The sequence below is a fragment of the Anoplopoma fimbria genome, chromosome 9, assembly GCF_027596085.1.
Source record: "Anoplopoma fimbria isolate UVic2021 breed Golden Eagle Sablefish chromosome 9, Afim_UVic_2022, whole genome shotgun sequence".
Lineage (NCBI taxonomy): Eukaryota > Metazoa > Chordata > Actinopteri > Perciformes > Anoplopomatidae > Anoplopoma > Anoplopoma fimbria.
The window spans coordinates 21,873,763-21,894,827 of record NC_072457.1 but is presented as its reverse complement, the minus strand read 5'-3'; the positions used below and the strand labels follow the sequence as shown (position 1 = coordinate 21,894,827).

At 45.4% G+C, this 21,065-nt stretch overlaps 1 protein-coding gene across 1 annotated transcript; it reads left to right on the top strand.

The window, feature by feature from the left end:
• The first annotated feature begins 1,701 nt into the window (after nucleotides 1-1,701).
• dand5 (DAN domain family, member 5) lies at nucleotides 1,702-2,780 on the top strand. Its single transcript, XM_054604308.1, has 2 exons — nucleotides 1,702-2,184; nucleotides 2,481-2,780. Exons 1-2 carry the CDS (start codon nucleotides 1,702-1,704, stop codon nucleotides 2,778-2,780), a joined length of 783 nt encoding a protein of 260 aa, XP_054460283.1.
• The last annotated feature ends 18,285 nt before the right edge of the window (nucleotides 2,781-21,065 follow it).

The following is a 21,065-nucleotide window of genomic DNA, read 5'->3' as shown; positions in this document are numbered from 1 at the left end:
AAACATCTCAACTCTAAACCGTGTTTCCCCTTTCTGACAGTAGGATTCCTCATGATTGTGAAGGCCTCAGCAACAGTGAACTGTGTTGAAAAAGTTCATCACTAAGGCTTTGCACTGTAAAAAATAAAAAGGGAGTCAGCATTACAATACAGTGATTTGTTGAAAAACAGTAAACCTATCCTCTAAGTGTGCGTGAGAAACATGAAAAAGTTTTTTCCTTAAAATGCCATCTATAGTTCATTGAAAACAGGCTGTCTATAATAGTGAGAGAGCTGTCTGCTTGTCTGGGGAGATAATACTGATACAACTCTGCCCTCTTGTGGAAAACATTTAATCTGCAGCTCGAAAAAGTGATCTTCCTACATTACTGTAACACTGATCACATCCTCACAAATTCTACATTACTTCTAATATTGCAAGTTTGCATAATCAAGTAACTATAGACCTCACCAACCAGTGTGTTAAAGTCCTAGGTCAGTGAACGTGAGGAAGTACTCATGTTTAAGTAATTAACCTTTGCCTTTATGCGCCTAATATGAACCATAATGTCAAGTGGTGGATGATGGGAAACAGACGTGGAATAGTGCCTGTAAACACCAAGGTCTCTATGAGAAAGTCAAACACCCTTTCTGTCGTAACATTGTCGGCCCTCAGCAGCCGGTGTGTGATCAGGTCACGGGTGACGGAGCACACTGAAGTCTAATGGTGTAATGATGGGACGTCAAGGGAGGGGCGGAGGAGAGGCTTGTGGGAATAAATGGACAGGAGACGGCTTGTTTACACAGAGAACATAAAGTCATTATTGCTTTACAGCCAAAGGTAACAGGGACACCTTGTTGAGTCAGCAGTTTTCCTGAAGCGTTGGGCATGGGACTCCAAATAGTTTGAGTTTCGTAAAAGATTATCCCCTACATCAAGTTAGCTGTTTTAACGGTGAGTGGTTGAAAAGAAGCCACTGGTCTGCAAGTTGGGTATCTATTAAATTCCCTCAGTGCATGTTTTCAGCATATTCTACTTTGTAATGATTTCAGATATTCTGTAGTCACTAGCAGTAATCAGGATGCTGTTCGTTTGTGGCTTTAAAGGAATAACATGGCATATTATTGCCGTCACAGGATCTCAACCATTGTCAATGTCACAAACTTTCGAGTGATATGGTAGCTTTTATCACATTAAAACATCAAATGTGGAAATATCTTCTGGAAGAATTGTGTTCATGCCCGAAGTGGATTAAAAATAAACTTAAAAATAAATAAAAGTTTTCTAAATAACTAAAATTCGTAGCAAAATAATAATCATTAAAAAAATCTATATCCAGGTTGGTTTGAACCTCAAGGATCAAACGACCTCTTCAGATGTTTTTTTTATTTTTTTATTTTATGACCACACTCACCTTGAAACTGAAATCCTCTCGGTCTGGCGACCATCCACGACCTGCAGTTTAAAGCTTGTTGTGAAGTCTGGTCTGGTGTGGGAAATGTGACACCTTCTCTGCATTAAAACACAGGTGAGAACTAGCAGCGACCTATATAAAAGACTCTCTCCACAGCACCGACTAAAGCACTGACAGCAAGGTTACCATTTGGAACCTTGAACCGTAACACCAGACAAAGATTCTTTTTTTTGCTGTAACTTTTTAGTTTGTTTAGTCAGTTTTGGAAACAAATTGAATCAATTCTATTTTGAGAATCGTGTCAAAGAATGGCTCGCCCCATCAGCTTCGTTTTTTTGTCCAGTTGGACAGCTGTAGCTTTTGCGTTCCCTCACAATTCTTTTGACAACATTATTAAAGGGTCAAGAGTGGAATTTGAATCGTCTGGAAGCGGACCCGGTGAACCTGTCCGGGGAATAGTGAAGGTTGTGCAGCTGGACCCCCGTGCCGTGGCCCAGTCAGGCTTCATCAGAGGAGGACTCACCCCCAGAAGGGCACCCTCCTTCAGTTCCAGAATGTCCTTCCCTGCTTTTTTGTCTCAGGGGCGTCCAGGTCCGGCTCTGGCCCCCAAGGCCCCAGTGAATCCGCTACGTCTCCTGCACTCTAAAAGCCCCACTGAGATGGAACTGAAGAAGAGGCAAGGCCTGCAGATGTGGCAGAGATCCATTAATAAAGGAGAGAAGATTAGCGTGTCCCTGCCAATCAACCTGAAGGACACTAAACAGACGTGCACTGCGGTACCTTTCACTCAGGTAAGAGGGTTTGATTTCCCTTCTCTGCTAAGTAGACGTCTGTGCCACACATGGCCAATAGCATCCAAATGAGCTTTTCTTTACAGTCAAATAGAAGAAAGCAATGCAAAGTGTTTATTTTTCAGTGGCAATAATCTGTCTGCTCACTCATAAAGCTGATTATGGCGCTGGTGGAGGATTAGCTGTGATGGTGATGAGTTACATAAACACACAGTGTTGATTTTTACACCCTCAGAGGTATATTAACTCTGACAATATTGCCTAATGTCGCTCCTCTCTGTCCCCCCCTCTCCCAGCGCGTGACGGCGGATGGATGTGACACAGTAACAGTGCACAACAAGCTGTGTTTCGGCCAGTGCAGCTCCCTGTTCGTCCCGTCCGAGGGGGAGTTTGCTGGGCCGGGCACCGGGACGGGGGCCCTCCGCCACCGGGCCCCCTGCTCCCGCTGCGCCCCGTCCAAAGCTTTAACCGTGGCTGTGCCCCTGCGCTGCGGAGCCAAAGTCCTGGAGAAGCTGGTGATGGTGGTGGAGGAGTGCAAGTGCGAGACGGGCCGGGAGGAAAAGAGTGCCGAGGCTGCGGCGTCCACACACCTGTAACCGTGTTACCGGGGAAGATTTTCAAGTGGACCGACACCCCGTTATTCTCACATCACAGCCAAGATATGGACTTGGCCGTGATAATTATTGAGTCACCTTTAATGAGTATTTATATCTGTATTCATTTGTTTAAGAGTCTGAATGTGTTATTCAGAGTAAACTATTCTGGTGGTTTATTCCACCACTGATTGCTGACAAAATGACCTATATTTTGGTCATGCAAATTTCTGTAGCAACTGACGGAGCTGTCCCCACTGGACTTGTGCTGCTGTTCAAAAATGTGTTAAGATGGATCTAAACTGAAATATTGTGATCCGTAATATTGTCATTAAAACGTCCTATTTGTCCACATTCCCTCTGCTGTGGCGTCGTTAATTAGTTTGCTGCCAACACTGGTTGGTTTTACAAGTGCAATTTAGTTAGCATGCAAAGCTCAAGTAAAAACATGAAGAGCATTTGTTGTTTTTTTCCCGCCCACTCTCGCATTCAAGCGCTCGAGTGTCAGCTCCTATATTTTATTAAAAAGCCGCGTTCCAACGACTTTTAGCACGTAGCACTTACATCTGAAAGCACCGAACTAGAGAGCAAATGAGCTATTGAGCGCGGGTGCTTAGCAGTAAGTAAACATAATTGTTTCAGCATGGACCCCTGAATTATGTATAGGAACCACCTATTCTCATGCCCAATCTCTTTTCAGTGTAGTTGTGGGAATTCGAACATCATTCACCACAGATGCACTTGAGCGAGTGGGCATGTGTGATTATGTGCGTATGTGCTTTTTTTTTCAGTTAGGACCCATAAAACCTATTATTCATTTAGACCCTGGCACCTGGGCCTGGTAAAGTGAACTCATCCCACACATCCCTACATACATTCCCAGAGGAGCATAAAGAAGGGGGCTCTTTACGACGCCTTGGCATGCTGTCAAAACGGCTGTTTAGATGGCCATTTGCATTCACGTGGGCTTTCTGAAAAAAGTGAAAGCGTTCATTTCACTACGGGGGTGCATTGAGTCTCTTGGATTCCATTAGCATGTGATTAACATCTCGGGTTGATGGCTATATTTTTCAAGATTGATGGGACAAATATTTGCCCATGTCTTAACTATGAGGAATTAGGGGCCACTTTTAATCAGGCGCTGTTTATTTTTATCAGAATATGCAGAAGGTGGACAGTTTGGGAGGCTAGCATAGCGGTTTTGATAGTGATCGAATTCTGCTTTTGCGACTCTCATTCCTCAAAGTGAGGAAGGTTGATGCCAGAATCTGAGTAATTTATAATTATAACCTAAGTCATCCATCTCTGTCTTTTTACAATGGTGCACTTTCTATCAGTAATAATCCACTGTGCTGCAGTGTGTGTGTGTGTGTGTGTGTGTGTGTGTGTGTGTGTGTGTGTGTGTGTGTGTGTGTGTGTGTGTGTGTGTGTGTGTTTGTGATGATGCTGCTGGAGTGTCATGATCTCACTATCTGTTCTTTCCAAACTCTTCTTCCAATCTTTGGTCTTCAAAAAACAAAATACATATAAAGGGCATAGTGATGGGAGGGGAAGGAGAGGGGAGGGGGGGGGGTTGTTGATTGAACAAACAAGGTGCACAAGAGAGTGCACCACTTAGCAAGACAGATGTCAGCCCCCTTTGCATTGTGGGATCCGGCGAGGCACTCCTGCGTCATTAAGGATGGCCTGGTTCCCATGGCGAGGGGAAAGGAAGGAGCGAAAGAAGGAGGGCCCGCTGCCAAGTTCAGCGCCTCGGGGATCAGATCAGCGTCACGGGGTGCTAAGTGGCCTAGTTAGCGCTTTAAAACGCACAATGAGCTGCCTGCTCTTTCTCTCTGTGTGCAGGCCTTTTAACTGTCAGACGTGGAAATGGTTGGGAGGTGTGCGTGATGGAGTAGAGGTGGGTGTGTGGGGGGGGGGCTCAGACGATATCGGTTCAATCAAGGTGTATCAAGGGGAAGCTGAATTATAGATGGGACGATTCGAGGCCTTTGCACAATTCTTTTCTTCGAAGTTTTGCTTTGAAATATGTTTTTCTAGGCCGGCAGATACAGTTAATTAACCGCGTGAGGCGTGGTTCTTTGTTCGTTCTGGTAATTGGCTTGAATATTCCCAGGTTGACCTGTTTCGATGCTGTACACCTCTTGTATCCTTCTGTGTCTAAAGCCGTGGCCACGTAGACCAAACTAAGCTAACTGGCTAGCTGAACAGTGCTGGAAGAGGTCGGCCCACTAGCTTTTCCCCATGCCGCTTGGGGCTCTGCTGTAGCTGAACCGTCATGGTGGATTGGACTGGGCCCGGACCACGGATCAGGCTCCCAGATCTGGCGCCGGCAAGTGAGAGCGAAACGGGTCCATCATGCGCTCACAGGAAAGAATCCGGGATGGCAAAAAGGGGAGCGCCAGGAGAAATGTGACGACCTGTTCAGTCACAGAGCAGACAGATTCTCCTCACCTTAATCCCAGCAGTGCAGGTTTTAGTGCTGCAGGTGTCGGGCCCTAGGTGTGAGGGTGTGTACCCCCCCGCTGATACGCCGGTGCCTGCTCACTCTGTGGTGTTAGTCCGGACCAGCTGGTCAGAGTTGGCTCCGCAGGAGATGGTGGCCCCGGGCTAAGCCTGCCAGCCTACTGCCATTCTGCCTGGCTGCCAGCCCGCCCGCCAGGCTGTCTGCTGGGTGCAGAGGAGGACAGAGAAAGGTGTAGCCTGCGGATCTGGACCGCGTCAGAGGTGGTCATTGGATACAATCCTACAGTGGTTTTAGTGTCTGGGGCTGCTATCTTAAAAGTCAGGTTCCCATATGATCATTGAAGAAGATTCGCTTGCTGTAGTCATTCCTCTTGTTCATACAGGCCATTAAGAGATCCCTTCTGAATGCAATCGATGTAAGCGATGGGAGACAAAATCCACAGCCCTGGTTTGGTGCAAATATTTATTCTAAAGTTTATCTGAATGTAAATGAGGCTACAGCTCAGTCTGAGTTAGACAAATCTCTGCTCTTCTGTTCCAAAAGGACAATCAGGTCTGTCGTCCCTGAGTTTAGAGACACTGAAGTTGTCTGTATTGGACATTTTCTCATATTGACAAACTTTCTGTTAATAGTGAAGGCATTGCGGATTGTCAGAATTTAGTATTGATATTCTGTTGTTTGTTATCGAGGTGGTTGTTTATTTTTATTTTGTTTCTTAGTTTTATTTTTCAGTTGTTGTTACATTGTTTCTGATTTTCACAAAGTTTAAGGTTTTAATACAGCTGATCTTTCATCTTTTTAACCTGCGCAACACTTGTTGCCTCCGATCCCGGACTACTACATGAAAACAAGCTTAGAGCTATATCTGGTACAAGATTTGCATATATGGTGCTAAAATAAGTCAATAAAGTGGGTTCCTTTTACTAATATAGTCTTTAAAGCGGCAGGTTTGTGACTTGGTTTGATTTCCAATGAAAGCATGTTAGACAGGAGCAAAAACTACCTTCAATGTACATATGAGCAAGTTAGTATTGTTTTAAAAAACATTGGAAAAAAATTTTTGTAATGTTTGTTACCGCTGACCACTCGCCTGCAGAATCATATTTGTGTGTTTGTGTGCGTCCGGCTGTGCTTCCTCAGTGTGGCAGTGTCGAGCGACGAGCTGTCCGTCAACGCTCTGCTGGAGTGCGATGATGATGATAACAGTGTCGCTGTGGCAGGTGCGGTCCTGCGTGCCGTGCAGGTGATGTCTCTCATGCTCACTTAGCTAATGACTCCAATTAAAGTAATTAAGAGCTGGCACGGTGAAACCTGTTCACTCGCCTGCTGCCAGCCCATCCATTCCTCTTCACCAGAACACACCAGTGCCCGCCGCTGCCGCCGCCGCCTCGTACCACTACCTGCCATCGTCATCTTCTCTCCTCCTCTCCTTCCCTCAACGTTCCTCTCGTGGGCACCTCGCCCTCTCCTCCTCGCCGTCCTGCGCACTTCTGCTACCGCGGAGGCCTTCTAAAAGAAACATGAAGCCTAAAATCAGCTAAGCGTTCCACTCCAGAAGCACTTAAGAGACCCTCAGCTCAACTTATTGTCGCAGGGACGGCTACGGAAGGGAGAGAGCGGAGGCCGGGTCCTGCAGGGGGAAAGGGGGGGCGTTTTTGAGAGGGAGAGGGGATGCGAGCCAGGTCCTAACGAGGGGAGAGATAATTGTTTTGTTTTGTTAGGGGCCCTTCTTCAGCGTGGAGGGAGTTGAAATGACACGCCACACATGGTTTTTTGGATGGAGTGGGCAAAGCGACGGGGGGGAGGGATGCATGCTTGATGCAAGAGCGGTGAAAGTGTAGAGGAGGGGGGTCTGCAGCACAGACGCCGCGGTCATGGGTACGTAGTACTCCAAGAAGCTGCAACCACATTGGAATCTGCTTTTTGTTTTGTTTTCTATCGCTGACAGATTCAGGAGCTCCCACGAAACTTTGACTATGATCACGCACTTTGTTGTCTCCCACTCGCAAAACCTCTCGAAGATTTCAATGTCAAAATACACAATCATTGCGGAGAAGCTCAATATCATAGTCCAAAAAAATTCCACCAGTGGGAAAGATCGCAGCGGGCCAAGCTGGAGACACAACTTTGGCTGCCGGGTCTGGTCAGATTTATCAAAATTTATTAAACAGCAAACATATGAATCTCTGGTGTCTTGGTGTTCTTTCAACACTTGGAATCCGAGGCCGATGGTCGACGTGCCTGGATTTTTGTAGTTGGCGTGGCGGTGCAAACACATTTCCAGCATCGCATCTAATTTTCTGCGAGGAAAAAAAAAAACCCTGGTTTTACCTCCCTCTGTTTGCCTCATGTGTCCATCCACTGCAGCCCGTTTCCCTTTTTATCCAACACTTGGTCAGCTATAATTCTAAAACATTAAATATGTGTAAAACGAACCATTAAACCTTTTTTAATTTATACGCTGCGATTCATTTCCTGTCCCTCGCGTAGCGACACAGCGAGAAAGCGTCGCTGGTGACATTCAAGAAAGCCGACGCCTCATGAAAAACCTAACCATCATCAAAACTACAGCTGAGCACACTTTGGTAATCTGGCGACTAACAGCATGAAGCAAATTATCCTGGTGGACTGTCTCTTTGAGCCAGGCCCGGCGAATCACCTCCAGAAGCCTGTCACCACTTCCATGAAGATAAATGGTATCATTACAGAGTCTCCCATCATGCATTAGCTGATCTGGACTACGCTTTCTGCTCAGAAGTGGGAATGGCCGCAGATTACACTCAGTCACAATCGTTACTCAGATGACGCTGACAGAATGTTGCGGAAAACTCATTTAGCTGCAGCGGACATTTCATTTTATTTTTATTTTTTATTTCCTCATCTTGAATTATGGTCATGAAGTCCGTTCTGTCTGCTAATCGGATCAATACCAATACAGACACGATTTTAACCCAACGCATTCTGCCAGTGTCATAGATATCTGTCCACAAACAGTCATCCTCGTGGTGGGCACGGGAGGAAGAGGAGCATGCCAGTGTGTGTGTGTGTGTGTGTGTGTGTGTGTGTGTGTGTGTGTGTGTGTGTGTGTGTGTGTGTGTGTGTGTGTGTGTGTGTGTGTGTGTGTGAGGGAAAGGGGAAGAGTGATTGAGAGAGAGACACATAGGGGGTGTGTGTAGGGGGGCAGTGCGCCCAGTGTTCAAGAGAGATAGGCCAAGCGAGAAAGCGAGCGAGTGTGTGTGTGTGTGTCTGGGGTTTGTGTGGAGGGGTACAGAGGAGGGGTGCAGGTGGCACGGAGCTGGCGCAGGCCTGGCCCACTGTCCCCTGGCAGCGCCGGGCTCCATCTGTCATCAGCAGGAACATCTGCAGCCCAAGGTGCCCTTGTCACCCAGCGTTAGAGTAACGAGTTTGGCGTTTCCATTAGTCCAGGGCCCTCTCTTCCCCCGCCCGCCCCGCTCTCGCCAAAACCGTGGCATTTTGGGCGTGAGCTCGTGTGCGTTTTTTGCCTGCGAGTTGAGTGTGTGTCTCGATATGAGGCGAGGGGAGAGAGAGAGAACGGGTTGAGCTGAGCTGAGCTGAGCTGGATTTGTTGTGTGTGTGTGTGTGTGTGTGTGTGTGTGTGTGTGTGTGGAGGGGAGGGGAGAGCGCCAAGCCAAAACAACATGGCAGTGCAGAGCGTTGACCCAGCTGGGCTGAGCCGGCATGTCGAGTCATGTCCCTTCCCGATGTGAGCGTGCCCAGTGCGCTCGCACCGCTGCCAGACCCAATCTCTGGTCCCCTTCTCCTCTCCTCTCTCTCTCCCTCTCACTCACTCATTCTCCCTCTCTCATCTTCCTGCCTCCCATCTGTCTGCCTCGCTCTTATCTGCCCTCTCTCCCTTACCTCTCCGTGGCCCTTGTAGTTCCCTCCCCCCTCAGTACTCTGACTCCTCTCACACCCTGAGTCTCTGCTAACATTCTGCCTCTGAGCGCTGCTCACATTTTTATCTTCCTTGTCCCTAAAAAACAGATGGTACTTCTTTCCTGGCTCCCTCTTTTCATCCCTCTCTCTGAGCTCTCTCCCCCTCTCCCTCCCTCCCTCCCTCTTGTCCTGTGTTTCTTTCTATCCAGCCGGCGTATCACTGATCCTAACTGGCAGTCCACCTGTTTATTCTGTCTGTAATTTAAGAAAAACCTGAATCATTTCTTCTCTCTCAAGGGCAATAACATGGTATTATTATTACTTATTGTAGTTATTCCTTTTCTACATGACATTTTGTTAGGACTAAACGAGGCTTACACAGTGATCAGCTCCACTTGCAGCACGATGGCTGCTGTTTGTGTTTGCGCCACATGGTGGCTCTAACGAGCAGCAATCTGTCTCCACATTAATGAACCAAGATTTGGCTACGATTGTGTCAATTACCCCACAGAATGCTAATCGGACGAACATGAGCACATCAGAATGAGATAAGATTGATTATTCTCTATTTTTCCAGCGTTCGGTATTACATGTAGGCGTGAGTCATAAATCAGCGTCGACGCCGGTGTTTAGCCTGAAGGTCTGAGGGATATTAGACACCGCTTAATAAAAGCCACACATCCAGGCCGCGAGCAGGTCGAACTCTCTGACACGAGAACTTCAAACGCTTGCACGCCTGTGCGTAAATACTCTTCATGTAATATTTTTTAAAAGTCTCACTTAAAGCTGCAGCTTTGTTCCTTGGCTGTTCCAAGTCTTGTCACTTCCTATGAGAGAGCAGAGCGTTTCAAGTTATAGTTAAGATTTATTTAGCTCTCTTTCTTCCCTCTTGGCCTGTCCTACAAAGGCTTCTCATCTCCCCTATCAGAACTTAAAAAGTTTGAGGAGATTGAGTGAGCAAGGCAGCAAAGGGGAGCCACAGTGAGATAAAGAAAAGGGAAGCGACAACTGCTAATCAATAAGATTTCTCCAACCTCGTTTTTTGTTCTCTCTCTCTCTCTCTCTCTCTCTCTCTCTCTCTCTCTCCCCCCCCCCCCGAGGCCCGCGGCATTCAAGACGAGCCAAGACGAGCTTGGCATTGTCGAGCACGCCTTAAAAAGAAACACCTGCGAGGTGGAAGACTTAAAAAAAAAAAGAAAAAAAGCAGAAAAAAAGAAAAAAAAAAATCCTGCTTTTTCGCAGCTCTTAAAAATGTTGGCAAATGTTCCATGGGTTTTCTGGGAACAAAACAGTAAAAAGAAAGAGCTCCCATGCAAGTGAAGACAAAAGGGGATGGTTTTCCATAGAGATGGAGGTGTCATTACACTTGAGACGGTTGCCAGATTTGGACTTATCTTACCCCCCCCCCCCACACCCTCTCCACACCCTCTCCCCCACCCCCACACCCGTCCCCGTATCTATACCATCTGAGTTTGTCATCGGAGCCGGAGCGGTGTGGCGAAACAAATAATGAATGGTAATATTTAGCTGTTGACAAAATATGTATGTGGCTCTGGTGGGAGACGGGAACGGGGGAATGTGCAGAGGGACAAAGATGGAGAAAGCCGAGAGGAACGGGAGAGGGGAGAGAGGAAGCTGGAGGGGGGGGGTAACTAAAGCAGATGGCACTCTTGGCATCCACCTCTCCCTTAAATCTGTTTCTGCTGTTTTTCTCATGTGCACGAGGCTTTAACCCTGTGGTAACCTGTGTCCCGGCCTGACCCCGAACCGAACTGCTGTATGTAACAAGCCTGCATGTCTGTGTGTGTGTGTGTGTGTGTGTGTGTGTGTGTGTGTGTGTGTGTGTGTGTGTGTGTGTGTGTGTGTGTGTGTGTGTGTGTCTGTGTGTACACACGCATGTTCATCTTTAATCGTCCTAACCCTATGGAAGTTAGTACAGTGTTTGTGTCCCACACTTCCACCTGTACTGCAAATTTATCATACTTTTACCTGTTCTACTATTAGGTGTGAGGGAAGCTTCTTCTTCTTCTTCTTCTTCTTCTTCTTCTTCTTCTTCTTCTTCTTCTTCTTCTTCTTTATTTATTCAACAGCGGTAGTTTCTTTGCAGACCAACGTTTTATATCAGCTAATACAATGCAATGCATCGTAATAATTTGAGAATTTCTATTAATGAAATCTTACAGTTTAATACATAAATCTAAACCACTGACATGAATACTTTTACTTTGTAGTTCTTTTCAGTCAATTTTTTGTAGTAACTTTTTGAATATTGGATATTTACCTAAAATGTAGTATTTCCACTTTGTGTTGTTTTTATTGGTACTCAATAAAGTACATTTACTCAAGTGTGCGTCACTACAAAACTATTACTACTTTTCAGGAGCGAATATTGTACTTTTTACTTAATTTAACATCTATAGTTCCTATACTTTTGGGATTATAATTTGGACACAAAATCAGTTCATAAAACATAATGCATTTTGTAAATTAAACTACTATACGAATGAATTAAATTGGTTTCATCTCATTAGTCATATTTACATATTAATAGATCAATAATAGTAATCCAATAATGTAGCAGGTTGTTTTACGGCATGACAAGCACTACATTTGACATGTTTTTACATAGTGGAGTATCTTTATGGGGTGGTTTATCTACTACTGAATACTTCTTCCACCAATGGTAGTCCTCTTAATGCGGCACACGTTTTCGACTCACCGCTTTGTTCAATTAGCTTGTTTCGAGCGCCATATTGTTAGCTCTCTTCCATCGGTTGGTTCGCAGCTGCTGCAGATCAGAGAAACGTCTTTTATTATCTCAGCCGTGAGTCTAGAGAGCCGACTGCAAGCCCAGGAAATATTTTTAGTGTTTTCATTTTCTAAATTTTTTATGGCAGACCCTGAAAAGCAACAACAGAGCGCTGCAGCCTCGTGACTGACGGAGTAAATATTGGTGGTACGGTTCACACACCTGGGACGTGCACTGTGTGTATTTAGGCCACATCCGCCTCTCACTGAGTAGAAACATTCATGCCGCTGACTCCCGTGCATGCTCCCATAGACGGACTATAGATTTCACTGAATGCACATCACTTATATGTGGGGTGCCGTGGTGCTGGGAGCTCATTTGCATAATCTCCCATTTAAAGAGGGATGTGCTGGAAGCCGGTGGGGGTTGATGGTAAGGGCCGGGGTGGGGAGTTGGGGGAGTTGGGGGGGGGGGGGGGGGGGGGTGTACAAAGTGCCCATTGTGCAGTCCCAGGATAGGGAAAATGCCCTGTAGGGCCTGATTTGTGTTAGTGAGTGTGTGTGTGTGTGTGTGTGTGTGTGTGTGTGTGTGTGTGTGTGTGTGTGTGTGTGTGTGTGTGTGTGTGTGTGAATGTTTATCTCTGTGTGTGGGAGCCACACCTGTCAGGAGAGCCTGAGGGAAGCAATGAGACCACTATAATGAGTGTGTACATGTATATATGTGTGTGTGTGTGTGTGTGTGTGTGTGTGTGTGTGTGTGTGTGTGTGTGTGTGTGTGTGTGTGTGTGAAGCACATATAGTCGAATGGATTTCATCAAGACATTAAAATCGGTGGGCCACGTCAATCTTTTATGTCCTAATTGTTTCCCTTTATTAACTTGGCTTGTAATTATCAAACAAACACACACACAAACACACACACACACACACACACACACACACACACACATGTACGGTCACACATACCCCCACTCACTTCCACCCACACTCAGCAGTAACCACACTCTCCCTCACGCCAAATCATAATCTACCCAAGACGCAGCGGGCCGATCAGATCAGACTGGAGGAATAATGGTAAAATCAGATATTTTTTTTGGGGTGGGGGGAGCTTTTTCGAAAGAAAAAATAAGAGGCCCAGAAGTGCTGAAATAGCTGGTGGCTGTGTGTCTCTAATGGTAGAACGTAATGCTCAGCAATCTGCTTAATATCCCCGCCGCACTCATTAGATTAGTGAACATTAAGGAGATTGGAAGATTTGCGCTCTATTGTTTTACTACAGCGACGCAGGAGCACAGAGGCAGCGACCGGCGGGGAACAACAGGAGGTTGCTGAATGCAATAAGCCGGTGTCATCTCTTTAGGGTGGAGGCCGTGCGAGGGGGCCCTGACAGGTGTAGAGATTTGTGGTTAAGAATTCCCAAAAAAAATGCCTACTTTTCACACAAAAAAACCCCAGAGAGAAACATTTCCAAACCCCCCCCCCACAACATCAGAAAGATCATTGTTCTATTCTATTCTTTTCCTCATCAGCATGGGAAACAGTAGCAGCCTGCAGTCGTCCCCCTATTAATGACTAATTCCCCGGCTGCTTTGGCTCGGGGTGCGGCAGAAAGCCGTGTGTGACCACCACCAGTAAAAAGCAGCACCGTGCTGAGATTCAGGAACGTTATCGGAGCTCAAAGTCCTAATTCCACACTGGGAATTCTGCCATCAGTAACATAATAAGTCCACTTTGGCTGTGAGGGAGAGAGAAAGAAAGGTTTCTTTTTTTTTTTTTTGCTCTGGAGTCTTGGCTCCTTCGGTTGTAAAGTTCCTCAGGCGAGCGTAAACAGATCAACAGAAAAACAGCTATTTTATTTTTGCAGGCTCCCAGCAGTTGCAGCGGCTCAAAAAAGAATTACTATTAAACTCATGTTCTGGGACCCACGGAGGGATTTTCATTTTATGTATTTTTTTTTCTGCTGGGAGAAGGCGAGTTATATGACCTGAGCTCTGTAGGGTGTTTTATACTGCCGGGCTGAAAGCTGAACTCAGATTAGTATTGCACATATCCACTGCAATTGCAGAAGTAGTCAGAGGCTTATTTCCCAAAGCTTTTTTCCAATCCTCTGTTTCCTCTCCTCTTATCGGCCTGATTTGTGCTCACATCTCACCCACAAACCGGAAGCTGTCTCATTTTTAGGAAAGTTGGAAATTGAAACCTGGTTTGGTTTTCAGGACGTTATCATCGACAAGACTAATGTAAAGCTGACAAACTTCAGCAAAGCCAAAGATGATCCAAAAAGGTTCCAAGATTATATGAAAATGTATTTACATACGCTCAAAATATAGTCTTGCTCTACATTTTGGGTTTTTGCCTTGAATAAAATAATCAGAATTAAACTAAACTAAATTGAATGGCTTTTATAATAAACCTAAATTACAAACATACTCTGCTGATTACACTATTCTACCATCATGCAATGCAGAAAGGAAATGGAAGAGTTACTCAGCTGAAAAAATAAATAGAATTAATTGACATGGACAGTGTTGAAACAGCCCCAAGAAATCTTGGAAAAACCAAAAACTATTAAATCTTCTCGATGACGTTTTATTGGCATTGACTTCCCAAAGTTTTACATCTGGTGTCACAGTATTGTACAACTTTCTGTTAGTATAAAATAGAAAAGTGTGTTTTTATTTTTGTATACAAACACGTTTAATAAGTATACTATGACAATAAGTATGGAATGTATGCTGTATAGAATCAGTACATGTAGTATGGCTCTGGACATAGATGCTGTGTTCAGGGTCCTATGATGAGATGTAACTTCATAGTAACATCATATTCAAACCACAAGAGGCCACTAGAGGCCCTGTCCACAGGGTCGCACTCATGCATGTATGAGAGCATGAACTCAATAAGGCCGTCTCCAGTAAGTGTTTCATTTTCCCAAAATGTTTGCAATAATAATAATTTTTTTATCTCATGTTGTGATGGGTTTTTTGTTTAGATTTTGCTGTCTTAAGATGAGACACTACAGGCAGAAACGTTGTTTTTCATGCACTGGTTGTTTCCAAAAGATTACTTATTTCTGACTAGTGGAGAGAAAACATCCAAAATAAACATTTAGCCGTTTATTTTACTATACTGTCTATGTGTGTCTGTAGATTTCTCCTAAATTCGCCTAACGTCACCATTAGATAATACCTTTTTTGCATTATTTAAAGATAACATTTCGTAACATTTGCTGATTTCTATTTGTTCTGTCTCTCTTTTCATCTGTAGTATCTACAAAATGTATGTCATTTTAAACCCCATGTCTTTTAAGGCCGTGTTTTCATGATTTTTTTTTTTTTACCTCAGACTCTGAGCCAGAAATCTCCCCTTCAGTAGCGCTTACTTACACCAGCCTTTCGGTTGCTATCCTACCAATATTCTGAAGGTTTTTACAGAGGGGTTTGTTCTTACCACTCCTAGCCTGATATATGCAACATTTTATTCCTAAAAATCATTTCTTTTTTTATAACTGTTGGCAGTACTTTCTGATTTATTGGGTGAAAATATATATTCAAAACTCCCTCTGTGAAAACCTTTGACTTTAATATGTCAACAAAATGAAGCAATTATTTTGAACCTGGTTTCATCCAAGGTTCAGATTTCTGTTCTACAAATGAACCCCTATTTAATAAGACAATGCCTCATTTGCATATTTAAACATACATCATCAGAGAACTCAAAAATGAGTGTCTTAATGCAATCAACTGTTTAATTTTCATGATGAAATCTTTAAGTGATATTTTTGACCTTATTCACCTTTAGCGTCTCCCCTTATAGAAACAAAGCAGTATTTTTATCACTTTTATGACTGAAAAAATATAGAAATATTTGGTGTAGCTGTTATATATTACATTGTTTAAGAATCTTAAATCAGCCTAAATCCAATCAGAGCTTTCTTCTATGTGTGGAAAGATTAGAGACATGCTGCAGTCGCTCACGGCTCCCATTCATGTCACATTAACGGAGGCTCGATTGCACTGAATTGCGCGGTGACCGCCCAGGCCAGACCACAAAGTGTTGTTTGACTTTGGGCAAATACAACTTTTGAGCTCAAGAAAACATTTGACTTTCACTGAAAGAACAAGATTTATAGTTGTCATATATTACATTTAAACAAAACACACACTCAGATTATTATTAGCTCTGACCTTTGACATCCTCCACCATCCGTTGTGTGTACCCCTGATTGGGAATTTCAGGTTACTTCTGCACTCACTGCTAACTATTTTGGATGGGGGTTCACAAAATAAATGCACACACACGCACACAAAAAAATAAATCACACACACAAACATTAGCAGGGACAAAGAAAGATGCCAGTATGAAAACATTAACCATCAGTGGAAATCCAGAGCCAATTTTAAAGTTAGCACTTGGATTTTGAGACTCTCTGGGGTAAGTTTAACCAAAACAAACACAGAATGTACTTTGCAGAAAATGCACGTGTGCTGTTTACTCTCAGTTCTTTCGTTGTTGAGTTTATTAATCAATAATGTGCCGCAGCCACAAACACGCTACACTCTGCTTTTTATTTCATGTTGTGAACATATACAGTTTGAAAAGCATTGGTGCGATTAGATGCAAAGAACAGAATAGAGTGGCACAATAGAGCTTTGTGGTTGCGTATGTGTGTGTGTGTGTGTGTGTGTGTGTGTGTGTGTGTGTGTGTGTGTGTGTGTGTGTGTGTGTGTGTGTGTGTGTGTGTGTGTGTGTGTGTGTGTGTGTGTGCTGGATATACGTAGTGGTCTGTGAGCAGGAGTTGGCGCGCAAAGTTGAACTCTGTCGCTGTCCCGGGTTTCCTACCAGCGTCTAAGCATTTACCCGAGGTTGGCACAAGAAGTCCATCGTACGCACACACACACACACACACACACACACACACACACACACACACACACACACACACACACACACACACACACACACACTTATACAATCGTATGCTTTATAAGGTGCCCACCGATGTCATGGCAACCCCATATCCTCAGCGAGAGGGAGTATGCCCTGTGCCAAAAAAATGCCATGGTAACTTTTTTTTTTGAAAGCCACGTTGCCCAGAAACCTTTGAAGCTTATTAAGTGAAACCAGTAGGGAGACAAATGGACAGGGAGGGAGAGAGAGGAGAGAGAGAGAGAGAGAGAGAGAGAGAGAGAGAGAGAGAGAGGATGGGAGTGCGTCCTGTTCCAGGGCCAAAGTGGCTCTTTGTTTTAGGGAAGGGAACATTGTGAACCTGCAGTGAGGAGGCTCAGCTAGATTGCTTACGGTGCCTTCACTGAGTCTTTCTGCATAGAAGTTATTACTGTTATGATTACAGCTGCAACGATAATTCGATTAGTTGTCAACTACTGAATTAATTCCCCAACTATTTTGATAATCGATGAAATTTCGAAAAAACCCAAATTTCTGATTCCAGCTCCTTAAATGTGAATATTTTCTTGTTTCTTTACTTCTATTTGGCACAAAACGGACAAAAAAAAATCCTAATCTTGGGCTTTCGGGAACGCGGGTCGACATTTTTCACCATCATCTGACTTTTTATAGACCAAACATCTATTAGATTAGGTGAGAAAGTCTAGAAAATAAAACAATGGTTAGTTGAAGCCCTGGCTATGATGAAGGTGTATTGAGTTCTGTTTATCAGTAAAGGTTAACGTCCACATTGAGCTCACACGTCTCCTTTAAAAGGTTGCACCAACACAATCTTTTTTGGAAAGAAAGTGGCTAATGGGCAATATTTGAGTGTTGTGAGCCGTGTCTGTGTGTGTGTGTGTGTGTGTGTGTCTGTGTGTGTGTGTGTGTGTGTGTGTGTGTGTGTGTGTGTGTGTGTGTGTGTGTCTGTGTGTGTGTCTGTGTGTGTGTGTGTGTCTCCTATGTTTTCCTTTTTAATCTGTGTATTTGTGTGTGCTATTGCATTTTTTACCTATGATTATGTACCTGCATGCAAAGTGAGTGCGTGCATGCGTGCGTGTCTCTGTCTCTCTGTGCATGTGTGTGTCTACGTGTATGTGTGTGCGTGCATGTGCGTGCCCTCGCCGTGTAATTAAATCAGTCCATTTCTCCTTGAGTTAGCTCGCGGCGCCAGCGGTGCTGCCCAGTGAGACGGTGTCGGGGTCTGCCAGTTTCATTAGTCCTGATGGATGACCTCATGACAAGCATTACACTCACCTACACTTCAAAAAGAGCACACACCAACTTTTTGGGCGGCTGGAAAAGCCAATGCGTGCACTTGTGTACGCATGCCAGCGGGAACAACAGCAGGAGTATTTCATTTCATGCCCTTGTGCCCTGAAACTACTACATATATGTGTGTGTGTGTGTGTGTGTGTGTGTGTGTGTGTGTGTGTGTGTGTGTGTGTGTGTGTGTGTGTGTGTGTGTGTGTGTGTGTGTGTGTGTGTGTGTCTAGTGTGTTGTAACTATGCACACATGTGAACTGCCTGCAATTACTTCTTCATGTTTTTATCATATGTGTGAGTGTGTGTGTGTGTGTGTGTGTGTGTGTGTGTGTGTGTGTGTGTGTGTGTGTGTGTGTGTGTGTGTGTGTGTGTGTGTGTGTGTGTGTGTGTGAGAGAGAGAGAGAGAGAGAGTATATGTGCAAGGAAGGCACCATTGTGAGCTGGGTGTTGTCCCTTTTTCACCATGTGTGCGTGAGTGTGTGTGTGTGTGTGTGTGTGTGTGTGTGTGTGTGTGTGTGTGTGTGTGTGTGTGTGAGATAGCACTGCTATTGCGCATGTCCGCTCGCACTGTGTACACTGTGCACCGGGGGCAGGGCTCGGCGCTTAGTTAGGATTTTTGGTGGCGATTTCCATATTGCCTGGGGTCATGTGGGCACGGTGCCCACTCCTGGTGCTGTGGGTGCCCGCTGAGGCGTGGGGAGATTAAAGCGGGCGCACGGTGCCACAAAGGGGCCTGTCTAGTGCTTTTTAATTCCCCTAAATTAGGGCATGGTGCCAAGGCAGCTCCCTGCTACGGCAAACACTCCATAACTGGCACCATAACTACTGCTCAGCAAGACAGAGAGAGAGAGAGAGAGAGAGAGAGAGAGAGAGAGAGAGAGAGAGAGAGGCTGAACACTGGGAGAAAACATTCCCTCACTCTCTCTTTTTCACACACTTGCTTGCATACTTGTAATTAGGGAGCATTTGCTAGTTTGCGGGGGGACTGTCTTGGTAATTCGCTATCATTCACATCACTTCGGTCCCATTCAGTGAGTCCACTTGCAGTGATGTCAGATGCACCAGTGGAATGTGCATGCCGTTGTGTGTTTGTGTGCATGCACTATTATTATTTTTCTTCGTGTGTGTGTGTGTGTGTGTGTGTAAATCTGCACACCCCGAGGGCAGTGGCACGCCACTAAAGAAACAGTAGGTGGACGCTTGGTTGGTATTCGTGTGTGTTTCTTTCCGTGTTGTGTGTGTGTTAATGCCCTCAGGGTAGTGGCGTGCTGCTAAAGGGCTACTGTGCGGACACTGGGGTGTGCGTGTATGTCAGGTCTCTGAGGTCCTTTGCTCTGTCTGCCTCATCCAAATGCACTTTCTGAGGTGCGGCGTTGGCAGCAGGACTTCGTCTCTGAGCACTGCCAGGGCCTGGTGGTTCGTCATCGGATCTCTGATGCCTTTGTATCCCCTATACGTTCCAGCGTTTGATCTAGCATTTCATGAATGCCATAAATGTTTATAGGACGACGAAAGCCCTAAGAGTACATTTATTTAGATTAATATTGAAGCAGATACTGGGCCTTTTCTTTGTCTTGTTCATGTTTTCGACTCCTGTGTAATGTTCCATCACATGCAATGATGTGAAGTTATGATGCAATGAACAGGGCCGCGAGAATATAGCTTGCGTGTGTTTACTTTGAGATTTTTGCTCAATATAAAGTGCTTGCGTGTGCGCGTCTGTTTTGCGTTTGTGTGTCTGAATACAAACGCCCGCGTTAATCCCAGTCTCTCCCAGCATCTGGAGCCTTGACACAGTTTAAAGGGCTGGCTGTGTCCGCACAGAGCCGGGCCAGTGCTCACACACATAAACACAAAAACACACACACACACACACACACACACACACACACACACACACACACACACACACACACACACACAAACACTCACGCAGCTATCTAGGGCACCAGAAGGCCCAGGCAACGCCAAGGCAGAGGCTGCCCACTTTGGCACCATGAGGTGCGGCTGCACTGGCGCTTTGGGGGGAGAGGGAGAGAGAAATGGCATGGGTGTGTGTGGTAGGTGCTGGGAGAGAGGAGAGAGGGAGAGAGGACTGGGTGGGGGTGAGGTGTATGTGTGTGTGTATATGATGGGAGGGGGGCACCTGGCATGTGATAATAACCCTGGGAAAACGCCCATTGCATCTGAAGAGGAAGGTGCAGAGGGAGGGGTGGGTGGGTAGTAGTCTGTGTGTGTGTGTGTGTGTGTGTGTGTGTGTGTGTGTGTGTGTGTGTGTGTGTGTGTGTGTGTGTGTGTGTGTGTGTGTGTGTGTGTGTGTGTGTGTGTGTGTGGGTGTTGAAGGCACCAACTCCAGTTTTGGAGCGACCCATCCTAGTGTTCTTATGCTAATGTCGTCTCTGTCGTAGCTTGGAGGACAGGTGCTACTTTTCATCCACAGCTTGGCAACGACGAAGAAGAAGAAGAGATGCCGTCTTGTTCGTCCCCCTCACTCTTTCTCTCTCTCTCTCTCTCTCTCTCTGTCCCTAAAATACCTCTCCACCTGCCCACAGAGATCCAATAATAATCCCGTGAAACTTTAGGACACACACAAACACATATGCACACAGGGCAGAGACGGGGTACTATCTCCCTCTCTTGATGCCGCCTGCAAACAACCCCCCCCACACACACACACACACACACACACACACACACACACACACCCCACACACCCCCTGTACTATCCCCTCTCCTCTATGTAGCACCACAGATGCCCATGTTGCCCTGCAACAGCTGTCTCACCATGTGCCCTACCAAGTGTTGCCACCCAATGGAGGGGAGAGGAAGTGAGAAGGGAGGGAGGGAGGGTGCTGGATTTGGATAGGAGGGACAGGGTCATGAATATTAATTTAGCTTTTTTCATCCTTAAAATAAAAAAAGGAGCTGTTGTCGTCTACATGGTCATCATGTGTCTTGCTTTG

What these genes read in the sequence shown, in the direction of transcription:
- dand5 (XM_054604308.1), top strand. Translation starts at nt 1,702, where the DNA reads ATGGCTCGCCCCATCAGCTTCGTTTTTTTGTCCAGTTGGACAGCTGTA. An exon ending in CTGCGGTACCTTTCACTCAG is followed by an intron (nt 2,185 to 2,480) that starts GTAAGAGGGTTT and finishes CCCCTCTCCCAG; the next exon opens with CGCGTGACGGCGGATGGATG.